The sequence below is a fragment of the Hylobates moloch genome, unplaced genomic scaffold (genome assembly GCF_009828535.3).
Source record: "Hylobates moloch isolate HMO894 unplaced genomic scaffold, HMol_V3 SCAFFOLD_17, whole genome shotgun sequence".
NCBI classification, from domain to species: Eukaryota; Metazoa; Chordata; class Mammalia; order Primates; family Hylobatidae; genus Hylobates; species Hylobates moloch.
The window spans coordinates 19900533-19915304 of NW_026652292.1; the positions used below are offsets into that span (position 1 = coordinate 19900533).

The following is a 14772-nucleotide window of genomic DNA, read 5'->3' on the forward strand; positions in this document are numbered from 1 at the left end:
AGGAGAATCCCTTGAAACTGGGATGCAGAGGTTGCAGCGAGTCGACATCTCACCACTGCACTCCAGCCTGGGTGACAGAGCGCAACTCCATCTCAAAAAAAAAAAAAAAAAAAATACAGTATATACTATGTATAACGTACAAAATATGTGTCAAATGTTTATGTGATTGGTAAAGCTTCTGGTCAAGAGTAAGCTATTAGTACTGAAATTTTGGAGGATCCAAAAGACACATGCAGATTTTTGACTGCATGGAGTATCAGTATCCCAACTCCCACATTGTTCAAGGGTCAACTCTATTGCTAATTGAAAGAAAATTAAAATTACTTGTCATTTCTAATATTTATTTTTTATCTTCTTTAATTATTATTTAGTAGTCAACTGTCCAAACATTTGTCTATGTACCTTTTTCAATTTGATGACTCCCTCTTGTGTATCCTCATCTGTGACGATATCAAACAAATTTCCCCCATCTCCTGGAACAATATTGTATTCAATTTCTGCATTTTGTCCAAAATCAGGATCCACAGCTCTTATTCTTCCAATAGCTGAGCCAATAGGGGAAGACTCAGGAACTTTCAGGTGGAAGATGCCTGATAAGACATATAAAATTTGAATTGACAGTGGGGTTAGTAAGAGATATAGTAAGATTACAAGGCTTGAAAAATAGAGTCTACTGAAAGTAAATCACATTTATAACATTATAGTGCAAAATGAAAAGGCAATTTGCTGTCAAGTTAAGGATTATGATTAGGAGTAATAACTTCACTTTTCTCTTCAATATGTGCTGCTCTAGAATTTTAATTGGGCATTATAAATAGTAGAGAATGCTAAAGTAAAATTATTCGCAGGACTTGTTTTACACACTTACATGGCATAAAAGTGTACCACATATCAAATGGGAGGGTGGGACTATTCATGAAATTAATTGTTACTAATACTACAGGTTGCAAGACATAGATAAAAAGTTATAGATACATAGACAGATGATAGATAGATAGATAGGTGATAGATATATAGATATAGAAAGTTGAGGTTATATTTCCTAAAACTAATGACTTCAATAAGTATACATGATTAAACTAAAAATAACCTGTAAAATGATAATCTGTATAATCAAAATTCTAGTCAATGATAGATTGAAATATAGTATATTATAGACTAAGATTCAGCTTATGTTTAGTAAATTTTAACTTGTCACCTTTCTATGTACTTTTACTGATATTTTAAATCATAAAGTTCTGTCTCCCGAAGTTTTTTAATAGCATTAAGAAAGATAAAAAAGTAAAATGCTTATTTTTACCACCAGGTGGAGCATTTATATTACTATGAAATTTATACTGAATCAGCAAAACTTAGATAAAACATTTCAGAATCATGGAAAATTGTCATACTCTACAAAAAAATAAAAACATAGACATTATTTTAAGGTTTTGTAGAATTTTTAGAAGTCTGAGACACAAGATCAAGATATAGTGCATGCTCTTTTACTGACATTTCATTAAAGCAAATATTAATGGATTTAACAACAGTCTGTTCAAATTAAAATGAGGAAAGGAAATGAGAGAAAATAAAAATTAAGAAACAAAACTAAACACAAAAATCTAAAGTTTCCATTCTGATATTGGAGTTCCACTTTCAATTTCTCTTACTGGATTTAGAATGGCTCTTTCCCATGGGTAAATCAACCATGGTGATTCATTCGTTTTAGAATTTTAGTTACATTTATGGAAAATAAATTAAGAAGTTACTATAAATGTCTGTTGCACAGGGAAGTTCATTAAAAAATCATGTTACAATATTACAGTTATTTTCTCCAGGAAGGTGTGAGAAAAAAATCAATCACATCTTGTAGAGATTCTGCCAGATATTTTCTCTTTGATTTCCAATTATTTTTTGAGGTCCTGTAGTTCTTTCACAATCAGTTTCAAAACTTGGTAATTTCATTAGCATGGGCAGCAGTTAAATCTCCCTTCTTCCCTCCTTCCCCCAGAAAATGGTATCTACCATTTATCTTGAATATGCAGATCAGCCGTATTTAAATCCAACATATTATCTCCATGGAACATATATGTGATTTGGTCTCAAGATAGCTAAATACTCAACTAAAGTTTGTTTATTTTACATATAAGAAAAAATGATACTTTACAGTGGTCCATAAAATTATATTTAAATAATTAGCTTAGTTAATTCATAGTATATCTGCCTTAAAAGAGGGTATGAGGAGTCTTTCTAAAAAATGCACTTAAAAGTTTAAATAAATAAAAAAATAAACATTATAGACCTAACAACAACAACAACAAAAAACTCCTTCCAAGTCACAATGCTAAAGTGTTACATAGATATTATGAAGAAATCTCAGTTAAGGAAAGTCACATTAATTGATCAAAGTAACAACTGCTCATAGGCTAGGATTATTGTTTTATTTTTATTTCCTAAGCACTTAACATAGTAGCTGTCATTTAGGGATGTTTAATGTTTGCTGAACTTAAAGTAGTGATTGAACTTGAGGCAATCAAATCAAAGAAGAAAAACAAAAGAATGGGTTACATTGCATTCCTATTTTCTACCAGAAGGATAAAGACAGATATTTAAGAGGAATCTATCTGATTTCAAATAGCCTTAATTACATAAGCAGAATCTATCATGGCTTTTGGAACTACTTTCTTTAGAGCACAAATATTTCTTAATAGATAAATTAAACCCTGATCCTAGTGAGGCACTATGAGATATTAGGAAATATGAAGGTCCCTGAACTTCTGTTTAATGAGGCAAGAAAGCATGTGACAAAGTTATTACAGTTGTACTAAACTTAAGGACAAATTCCAAAGAAAAAGGACAAGGCACAGAATGTGTAATTTTTCATTTTCCTTTTTTTTTCTAAAATGTCCATTAAATGGAAATATGATTTATCAGAAACTGTGTTTGTATCTTTTGCCTCTTGTGTGATTGTGATGAAGAATCTGAGGAACATCAAAAGCTTTGAATTCACAGTACGATTAGTCGTAGTCCAAACTCGTGGCTCATAAATGAGTGTTAGAAAAAGTCTAAATTTTTTTCTAACAAAAGAGAGAAATGGAGGTCGATGTTGAATAGCGTACTAGAAATCCTTCTTGATTAGGACATTTAGTAGGAAACTTAGGGGTAAACATTATCTAGGAAATAACTGAACAAGTGTTCAGAGAGCTAGGGAGCCCTCAAGTATAGTGGATTTCAAACTTCAAATGTGGCCAGCAGTGGGAGTGATAAGGGTGAAACAGTGAGAGTCATAAGGAGAGGAGTAGTATGAGAATTTTAGGAACACATGTACATCTCACTTAAAGGGCTGGGGACATTTCTGCTTATTCCATCCAATCCATTCAATGAGAGCCAAATCAACTTACATATTAGGTTTATGAGTTAGCTTTATATTTACATTTGGATGGTTAAAAGCAAAAGTAAAGGAAATTACACATCGATGAAAATGAGAGAGCCTGGAGTCCTCTCTAACGGATTATGGTTAGTGAAGGTGAAGAGTTTAGCCAGAGTTGAAGTCCTCCAATATGGAGGGTGGCAGGGGGGGAATGAAGCACTGAATGGTATTCCAAAGGGCATCGGATAATTCAAACTGCAGATGAAAGAGCCCCCTTTTCAAGACAATATGCTGAGATATGAACTTTATGTCTTATAAAAGAACATTTTATGGGGCTAGTAACAATAAATGTAAAGACAGCTATTCTTTGTAGTATTCTATCAATTTAAGTTAAATAGGGTGTTTTGTTTTAAGTTGTCAGCATAGAGAATGCCAACGAATTCCATTTTTATCTAATGGCATTGAAAAACTTGTGATAAATTGGAATGATAGCATTGTCCAATAATGATGGATTTACTAGCATTCCACTAACATGCACCCCTTCAAAATTAAGATAAAATAAAAGTAAAGCAATGATTCGCCACTTATTTTTTTGTGTGTGTTAAGTTTTAGTGCATGTGAAATGCAAATATACAGAGCAATGGATTTTCTACTCTTTACATAGCAGACATATGTTTTAGTAAGGTGGAAGACACGTTCATTAAGACAAGTGTTTCTTAATAAAATATTACAGCTGGTAATAAAGTCTGCAGAATATGGAACAAGTCAGAGAAACTATGCATTTGTAATGTTAGATTGTTTAGGTTCTGTTGGTTTATTTCCAATGACTTGACATTTTATCATTTCTGGAATCTCAACAGCAATAAAGCTGAGGTCATTCAGATTAATTCAAAACTGTGAAGTAATCTTCAGCTATGCCAAAGTTGGATCGTTCATGATGTACTGTGTAATTACACCGCCATCGTCTTCCAGGCATTCTACTTTTGATGCATATGAAACATCTTAATGGCACTACCTGTACCACACAAATTGAGAAATAAAACAGGTGACAAGAGATTGTCCACAGTCAATAAAAATATATATTTACATATTCATCAAATATACCTATTATGCTTAGCCAAAATCTTCATTTTCCCATGGAAAAGGAGGAAATTGCATGTAGTGAACTAATTATAATGATCATATTCTTAAATATAATATTCCCTGTTAGTTCCAGGAGTAGAAAAAAATCAGGTAGTTATAAGCTAAGTAAGTATCCTCTCAGTAACTATGTCATTTGAAAAGATACTGATTAGGACTTAAACTACGTGTCGGGCGGGGAGGGGGGGACAGGTAGGGGACATGCATTGCTACTTAAAAAAAAAGGATGTAAAATATATCTACCTTCCTTTTTTGTTTATTGCAGGAAATTTCCAGATACTGATGAAAACACCAAAATAAATATATCTACTTGACAAAATATAAATGAAGATCTTTACTTAAAGATTATAGGACTTGAACAAATATATTAAGTGAATGAATGACTTTAAAAATACCACAACATTCAATGACACCAATAGCAAGTTAAAAAGAAGATAAAATAATCCATTACAAACTCACTTTTGAAATACATTTTATCTTTATGTAACAATAATTCTAAAGTTACTAAAAAAAAGGAAGTCAATGTTTAACCACAAATAAGTTACCTAAATACAAGTAACTAATGTGAATATAATTCATATTTAATAATAGAAGAATACTAGAAATATTGGAGGGCTTAAGAACAAATTATTTCAAATTGATGAAAATGTTAAACATTTTTAAAAACTCAAAAACATACACGTGAGACCAACTAAATACACTATGATTTGAAATATTACATTTCAATTTAAACTTCAAAAAAATATAGCACTGAACTATTGATTCAGTAATTGAATTCAAACATTAAATTGTTCAAATGATCCTGCATAGTTTTTGTGTGTGAGTGATTTACCTTCTAGTGGCTTAGAAATAAAATTTTGTTTTATCAATATTTTATTTTTTTAAATTGCTTAAATATATATCACACAAAATTATTTCACCTTACTTAAACAACACGAAAAGGAAATACCAGTAAACAACATATTGTGTGAGTAAAAAGGAACTTTATAGAAATTGTGTACCTGTAGCTCTGTGACCCTGGGCAAAATATTTTAAACATCTCTCTTTTCCTGATCTTTTAAAATCTCTCTCTTTTCCTGATCTGTAAAATTAATATAACAATATTTACTTTATAGATTTGTTTTTGAATGTAACTTATACAAAAGTGCATGAAACTCATTCAGTATTATTATTACTAGTTAACATTATAATATTTGTATAGTCGATATGTTTTATAATTTTTCCTATCAGAATGGCAATAGCCAATAGGAAACTGTCTATAGAGGTGTGGAGATGAAAGAAAGACCTTAAAAGAGTTCTAAAAAGTCATTTTAATTTTAATTGAAATATTTTCCCATATCTTTAAAATTGGAGGACTCAGGAAGAAAAAAAGATTTTTTTTTTTTTGAGACAGAGTCTCGCTCTGTCACCCAGGCTGGAGTGCAGTGGCGCAATCTCGGCTCACTGCAAGCTCCGCCTCCCGGGTTCACGCCATTCTCCTGCCTCAGCCTCTCCGAGTAGCTGGGACTACAGGCACCCGCCACCACGCCCGGCTAATTTTTTGTATTTTTAGTAGAGACGGGGTTTCACTGTGTTAGCCAGGATGGTCTCAATCTCCTGACCTCATGATCCGCCCACCTCGGCCTCCCAAAGTGCTGGGATTACAGGCGTGAGCCACCACGCCCGGCCGAAAAAAATGTTTTGGTGGTGGAAGAACATTTTATGCCCTCTATTTCCTTAAAAGCCTGAGGCTATATTTTCAATATGCCCAAATTAAAGTAATAGAAACATTGTCCATAAGGAAGAACTATCCTGATAACAAAGCTGGGTTCAAGCTGGATTTTAGTCAAGTGTACTAAACACACAGTGAATGGAATCTCTCAGTAATAACAGAAACATCCACTGCTGCTCATTCCCAGGACGAGGCTAGGATGGGCATAGTTTTTTAAGTGTCAAGTATTTGGCACTAGAGCTTCACTTTATTGGTTAAATTACTTCACTTTTGAGATGTTATAATTGCCCATTCTAGATTTTAACTAACCATATACATGAATAAGAATTGCCGTGCACACAATATCCATCATATGAATGAATTAAGATTTATATATTTTCTGTAACAATAGCAATATTTCTTGTCTCCGAACAATGAGAAATTTATTCCTGTAAACTTTTTTCTAGTTCTGAGCAGCTAAACGCAATAGAAAATTTAAAGCTCGATATTAAATTGTCTTTCAAAAATTATCTTTGCATAGCAGATTAATTGCTGAATTTTCCTGTATCTCAGATTATTGATACTTGATTCAACTACAATTTTTAGTGGTCTCCTTCGTGGAATGACAAGGAAAAACACACAAACAAAAAGACAAGTGTTTTTCTTGATGGCGTTTATGGTCTAGTGAGAGAGAAGTCAATTAAACAATCACACAAAAAAGTAAAATAGCAGAAAAAACACCAGTGCTCTAAAGGAAAGTTACACGATTCTATTCAATGTTTAAACTGAGAATCTGAGCTGAGACAACATAGCACTGCGGTCTGTGAGGTCAGCTAATAGAAAACATTCCAAACAGAAGTAACCATATGACAAAGGTGACATGATCATAGCTTCCTGTCTTACCAGTTTGTTCAATAATTCCCACTGGGACCTATCATCTCTAATGTCAGAAACACCTCTAGTATATTGACCTATAGCCTATATAGCTTGGCCATGTCCTTTTGTTGCTGCAATTTGGCAAACCCTAACTCTTGATGATGATAATTATCTTCCCTCTGAAGGAGGAGGGATGGTTTACTGAGGAAAACCGTAGAGAAGAAGCTAGATATTACTATAAATTATGATCGTTAACTTTGAATGCCCCTTCAAAATTGCTTCAAAAGCACACAGATTTGCAAAGGTAACTGACTGCCATTCTCTGTGACTTCTATTTTGAGCTGATCTACTGTCCTCAAATATCTGCTTAATTACTCACTTTACTACTTCCCTTCTCAGTTGGTGGCCTTGCCTTGTAGTTCACAGAAAAAAACAAAATGATGTTGCATAGGAGATTGCTCAGCTTCCCCAACCTTCAAAGGATCCTACATCAGTGTGACTCACAGTTTGAACAATCATAATATGTAAGATATAATATAAACTTTTTTTTTAATTTGTCTCTCACTGTTCCTTTAGACTTTCTTCTCTCGAAGTATGCTTTGTCTTTTCTTGGATGAAAACAATGGTGAGTAAATGATGTTTCTTCTCACTATTAAGTAATAGTCCTATGTTCACTTTAATTCAAAAAACCTAGATTTGGAAGTTAGACATTTCCAATAAATCATATTAACTAGCACACCAATCCATATGCAAAATGAAGACTTCTCCCCCTGGCCACCCCACCCACCTCCAAGCCAATTAGAGGCAGCAGCAGATGGGCCATTGGATTGGGATCTGGATGGATTAGCAGGCTTTCTCTGTCCAAATTTTTAAATTTTTCTTCACCATCTCCTTTCCTGGGGTGTTTTCACCTTACCATTGGAGGCAGCAAAGCTAGGGGACTGGACTGTTCTTACTTGATGATGTGTTTTTTGCATCTCTGGAGCTGCACAGTGCACTTGGGGGCCGCTCTTGGAAGTTTCTCTTGCAGCAGCCTCCACACCAACGGCATTCCTCTGCTTTGATGGACTATGACCTCAGCCTTCAGATTTCAGGTGACCCACTCCACAGGAAGATTCGCGCTTCAAGGAGAATCTCCTTGGCAGGACTTAACATAATGTTGGATTGGTTTTCCCTTCTGCTTACTCATTTCTTGCCATTCCTTTTGTTGTCATACAATTACTTTCCCAAACACAGCCTTGTTCTCTTTTCCTTTCTCTGCTGTTTTCAGGAGATTTTAACTTTCCTCAGCATGAGAAGGTATCAGTCCATTAATTTCCCTCATTTTCTGGGAAAATATATTAGAGTTTATTGTTTGTCTTAGCTGAATGGAAGGCCCCATTCACCAAACTTGAGAGGAGTAGGAAGGACAATCCTACCACTCACTTGTAGTAGGTAGGCACTACACATGGCTTTCTCCAAAGAAATCTCTGCACATAATTTTCCCTCTACTTCACACTCTAAAAAACATGCTTTAAAAGACTAACAAAATATTGCCCGGGCGCGGTGACTCAAGTCTGTAATCCCAGCACTTTGGGAAGCCAAGACGGGCCAATCACTTGAGCTCAGGAGTTCGAGACTACCTGGCCAACATGGTAAAACTCCGTCTCTGCTAAAAAGACAAAAATTAGCCAGGTGTGGTAGTGTGTGCCTGTAATTCCAGTTACTTGGGAGCTGAGGTGGGATAATTGCTTGAGCCAGGGAGGCAGAAGTCTGCAGTGAGCTGAGATCGTGCCACTGCACACCAGCCTGGGGGACAGAGACTCTAAAAAAAAAAAAAAAAAAGACTAACAAAATACCTTACTATGACTGAAAGCTACAAGAGTCTAAAAAGCATCCTGATATTTCCATTGTAAATTCTGATCTGAGACCATACTCTGCTATGTAGTATCTATTGTATGTTAGCTTTATAGTGCATACTTCAATGTTAACCTCTTGTTATAGCTGTAAGCATTCTTTCAATTGAAGTGTCCTTCATCTCCACTTTTTCTTCGTAAACTCCAGCAATTTGTACACATTGTACTATTTTTAGAGAATCTGTTTTCTCTGCACTCAATACTTTCTTCTCAATAGCGCTATTCCCGATGAGACACAAACTGCTCATATATGAGCATCTTAACAAAAATTCTCCCTTGTCTCAAATCTGTTTCTAGTTACCCCCATCATTTTCTTTTCCCTTTCCAACAGAACTTTTCCAAGAGAATCACTGTTACCGGTGCCTACTTAACAACCACTCCATGAGCAGCCTTACCCTGCTGACTGAACCCATCATTGTGTAGTAAAGTTTCCCCTGAGATATAGTGACTTCCTTGCCACTAAAATCCAGTGGCAATTTCTTAGCAGTGTTCAACACTCTTAGCTATTCCCTGTTTTCTGAAGCACATCTCTTCTGAGACTCTACAATTGTGGTTTTCTGGCACTCTACTATCATAGTTTCCTCCCACCTTGCAGCTCTCTCCTTGCCAGATTCCTTTGTGGAAATTCTTAGAAAAGATCTGGATAAGTGATTCTCAAACTTGGTTGCATTTTGGTACCATCTGGAAAGTTAAACAGTTTTTTAAATGCTTTAGCCCAGGGACCATCCAACGAGATTCTGTTTAGTTGTTCTGAGTTTAGAGCTGCATTTCTTAAATTCTCTCGTGTTCTACTTTACAAACGTGGTCAAGAAACATTTTTGCAGGCTATGTTTATTCAGTCTTTCCTTTTCCTAGGTAACTTCATCTCTCCCTTTTGCTTCATTTACTATCATTATGCTAAACATTCTTTTTATTTTAACTCCAGTCTATATTCAGCTTTTGAGGTTTCATACTATACTTGGCAAAATACCATCTTATTCCAAAACATTACTTGGATATCTCCAAGGTGTCTCAGTTTTCACATATTCAAACATGAGATCATAGACTTGCCATGCCTAGATGAAGAGTCTCCTACTAGTCACTCTCTCAGCAAGTAGTATTTCTACCTCTCCAGTTCCATGAACTGGAATCTGCTTCCTAGTAGCAAATCCATTGCTATTGTTGATTATTTTACCTCCTAAAATCACTCAAATCTGTTGACACACTACCATTTTTCACAATGGCCCTGGTCACCACCATCACAGACTAAACAACTCCCACTGCTTTTCTGTTACTGCAGATGCCTGTTAACTGATCTTCCCACATTATTCTCCTCCCCTGGCCTGAGATGTCTTTTCATTCTGCACAGCAAAGATAGAGAGGTCATTGCCATCACTCCTAGGTAAAAACTCATTGCCTTCTTTCATGTAGCCAGGAAATTACCCTTTTAGAAAATCCAACTGTCTCAACATGAAGGAAAGGAAGAAAATTTTAAATAGAAATTATTCTTTAAGTGGAATAGACACTTAGTAACAGCAGTCACTTATATAGTGCTTTCTCTTTTCCAGGCACTTTTCTAAGCACATTTCCATTATTAACTAATTTTATCTTCACATCAAGACTATGAGATACCTGCTATTATTGTAACTTCCAGTCAGTTATATCCTGGTAAATATTTTAGAACTATATTGGGATAGGGAGAAAAAATAGGTATAAGCCCTAATTTTCAGGGTCTGTTCATTGCTGTGGTGTAAGAGCTCCCACCATGACCTGTATCAAGCTACTATTGTGATGTCTTGAACACAGAGTTGAGAAGAAATAGGCACAATTGGTTCTGCAGATCTGGTAGAACCTACTGTTAGTCTACAAATGAGCAAGTTGGGGGCTAATGGCCATGAGGTGAGTCAAGCAAGTAGTATCTCTGGTTGAAAACATAGTTCCTCATTTTGTCTGCTCACTTCTGTTGACTTGGTTGTGCTGCCTGAAAGTCAACCAAATACAGACAATATTTGGTTGATCCATAAGATATTTTAAAATTCAGATAATTCAAAATTCTTAATTTTAGCTAGACTGAGTGATGCAAATTTCAATTAACTGAGGGTTGAGTGGATTGGGCACACTTGGGGAAAGTTTCCCTTTTTAGTGATTAGAGAGAAAAATCCATGAAAACATCCAGAAAAGGGGCATTAGGAGATGTGACAAGGTTCTAGAAGGGGATGGGGCACTAAACATAAAATAATTCTGCTACTGCACCCAAGAAAGAAAGGAAAACTTATTACATCTCTTTCTGTTTTTCCAATTCTTCCTTTCTTCTTACAAAGCTCACAACATTAAAGTACGAATTATTACTTTTAATACTATAGTTCTACTACTTATTATGTTTAATAAATGCATATCTGCAAAACTAATTGTCCATTGTAACATTATTTTTTAAAGCAAATGAATCGGAAATTCCAACCAACCTAATTCCAAATAGGCTATGGAACAAAACCAACTTATATTACTTAATGATTTTCAGAATAATTGGGGTTTCTGATTCTCCAAAGTATGTATTTTTAACATAAGTGATTTATATAATCACTATTCTTGCTACATAATAATAAACATGATGGAGATTTTGGCAAGAGTTCACAACATTTCAAGTGCATCAATAATTTTTCATTGTTATATATTTCATGAAGTACATTTAATAGTCTCTTAAAACCTCCATTGAATATTTAAACCTTTGTTTATGTTGTCTTTATCTATGTAATTTCTGATCCATTTAACAATATCTGGTAAATGGAAAATTCTCAGTGTTACTGCCTAATAACTTTACAAAAATATGCCACAAGCAACACTAAAAATTTTTTTTCATAAATTATAAATAAATTTAACACCTTACAAGATAAGCTTTGAAAAACAATGAAATTTTTTTTTTTTTTTGAGATGGAGTCTCACTCTGTCGCCCAGGCTGGAGTGCTGTGACAGGATCTCATCCCACTGCAATGTCCACCTTCCGGGTTCAAGAATTCTCCTGTCTCAGCCTCCCAAGTAGTGGGGGCTACAGTTGCACGCCACCATGGCCAGCTAATTTTGTATTTTTAGTGAAGATGGGGTTTCACCATATTGGTCAGGCTAGTCTCGAACTCCTGACCTCAAGTGATCCACCTGCCTCAGCCTCCCAAAGTGCTGGGATTACAGGTGTGAGCCACTAAGCCTGGACAAAAACACTGAAAATTTTAAGTTAGCTGGGGATATTTATTTACTCACAAGTTTGACTTCTCACTGGTTTTCTTCTGAGACACAAGGAGAGTAGTCTAAAAAATATGAAATTTGGTAATGGTCTCTTCCCATGTATATTTTGCTTTCTTTTAGCCAAAACTAATTCTTTCAATAACAACCCATTCACCAATTTGTAAATTTGATTTGTGAATATTCATCATATATTCGTGTATCACATATGGACACAATGGTTTAAATTTTCTGTCATTTCCTGCGTTTTATTTTTTAAATATTTTCTATGTCATCCCTGTTTTGTTGCTTTTACCTAAAATGTTTTACTTGTCTACTACTTTACATATTTCTATATATAAAATCTATTATTCTTTCAGGGACAACCTAAAGCCACATTTTGATGATGTTTTTTCCTTTTGTCTTTGCAATTTTATTTGTTTCACATTTGTATGCTTACAACCCTTTAAATCCTATGTCTTTTTTTTTTTTTTTTGCAATGGTCTAAATATTTAGGTATATACTGTTTTTACTCCAAGTAGTGTAAATGTGCATTAACTTGAAAATCTCCCTACCTGTCTGGGCACAGTGGCTCACGCCTGTAATCCCAGCATTTTGGGAGGCCGAGGCAGGCAGTCACCTGAGGTCAGGAGTTTGAGGCCAGCCTGGCCAACATGGCAAAACCCCGTCTCTACTAAAAATACAAAAATTAGCCACGTGTGGTAGTGCGTACCTGTAATCTCAATGACTCGGGAGGCTGAGGCAGCAGAATAGCTTCAGCCCAGGAGGCGGAGGCTGCAGTGAGCCAAATCGTGCCACTGCACTCCACACTCTAGCCTGGGTGAGAGAGAGAGATTCTGTCTCAAAATAAAAAAAAAACAAAAAAACACTCCCTATTTTTACACTAGCTTTTAAAGAGGAGAAATTAAAATTTTATCTTCTTTATGCAGTGCAAAATGAAAATGATAATTTTTTTATCCTCTATACTTGCAATGAATGAAATATTATTCATCAAATGATATATTCCCTTGTGTCTGGCATTTGTTCACAAAATATATTTCTTATGTACCAAGTCTTTTTTTTCCATGGTTTTTAGTATTGCTGAGATTCCTATTAACTTTCATAAAAACTACTTTAGAAGTCTCATTTCCTTGTCTATATAATTTCTCAGACCAATAACAAGGCAAATATGAAATAGAGAAATGTAAAGCATGTGAAATAAATGGTGACTTTAGGATGCTTTCACATCTGTGACTAAAGATTGCCGCTGCCGTCAGAAATCTATGTATTGAAGGATTGAGGAGGGTGTGTTTAAAGTTCGTCTCATAACTTCATTCTCCTACCTGGGTTTTCTTATACCCAAGACTTAAATAGAGTTACGTCTTTTTTAATATGGCTAATTATATCCATTCTCCATACCTCATTGATCACTTCTATGTTTTTGTCTCTTAGAAATGTTTCTTTGAGCCTGGTGTGGTGGCTCACACCTGTAATCCCAGCACTTTGGGAGGCTGAGGCAGGTGGATCACCTGAGGTCAGGAATTTAAGACCAGCTTGGCCAACATGGTGAAACCCCATCTCTACTAAAAATACAAAAATTAGCTGGGCATGTTGGTGGGCGCCTGTAATCCCAGCTACTTGGGAGGCTGAGGCAAGAGAATCACTTGAACCCAGGAGGTGGATGTTGCAGTGAGTCGAGATCACACCATCACACCATTACACTCCAGACTGGGTGACAAGAGTGAAAATCCTTCTCAAAAAAAAAAAAAAAGAAATGCTTCTTTGACTCTCACTTCTCTACTCTTTTGAGGATCCTACATTTTCAACCACCACTTGTTCATCTCCAGTCAAGCACGTTGAAAAGAGAAAGAGAGGAAAACATAAGAGGGACAAGGAGAAGGAAAAAATTAAAAATAAACATCTTTACTGTCAGATAGTTGTATTGATTTAATTCTCCCAGAAGCACAGTATATTATTATGAATATGGCTATGTAATTTATAAGCCAAACAGAGCCACTTTTGAGAGTAAAACAAATCAGTATGAGTAATTAATTTGGGGCCATAGGTATAAAATGGAATTATCTCTGGCACACAAGTGTAGCTGATCACCTTATTTATTATCTCAGTTTGATTATGTAAAAGCTTTAGGTCAGTGAGAGTTTATTCAGTTTACTCAGGCCCCAGTGAGTAAATAGCAGAGCTGCGTTTCCCATCTGTACTTTTCCAAAAGCCTAGGCCCTCTGTGCTTTACAAATCACTTTATAAACTTAAAAATACTCACAGAGGCCAGGTCTGGTGGCTCACGCCTCTATTCCCAGCACTTTGGAAGGCTGAGGCGGGTGGATCACGAGGTCAGGAAATCAAGACCAGCCTGGCCAAGATGGTTAAACCCTGTCTCTACTGAAAATACAAAAAAAAAAAAAAAAATTAGCCGGGCGTGGTGGCAGGTGCCTGTAATCCCAGCTACTCGGGAGGCTGAGGCAGAGAATTGCTTGAACCTGGGAGGTGGAGGTTGCAGTGAGTCGAGATGGCACCACTGCACTCCAAGCCAGGGCGACAGAGAAAGACTCTGTCTCAAAAAAAAAAAAAAAAACAAAACAAAACAAAACAAAACAAAAAAACAAAAAAAA

At 35.5% G+C, this 14772-nt stretch overlaps 1 protein-coding gene across 3 annotated transcripts in view; it reads right to left on the minus strand.

Annotated features, from left to right (window-relative positions):
• The window catches only part of CDH12 (cadherin 12), a 1061064-nt gene that overhangs the window by 72445 nt on the left and 973847 nt on the right, over positions 1-14772 (minus strand). For all 3 annotated transcript variants that reach the window (XM_032135477.2, XM_032135479.2, XM_058430114.1), the window contains one exon: positions 403-590. In XM_032135477.2, the coding sequence (XP_031991368.1) occupies positions 403-590 (188 nt within the window). The remainder of the gene's footprint in view (positions 1-402; positions 591-14772) is intronic.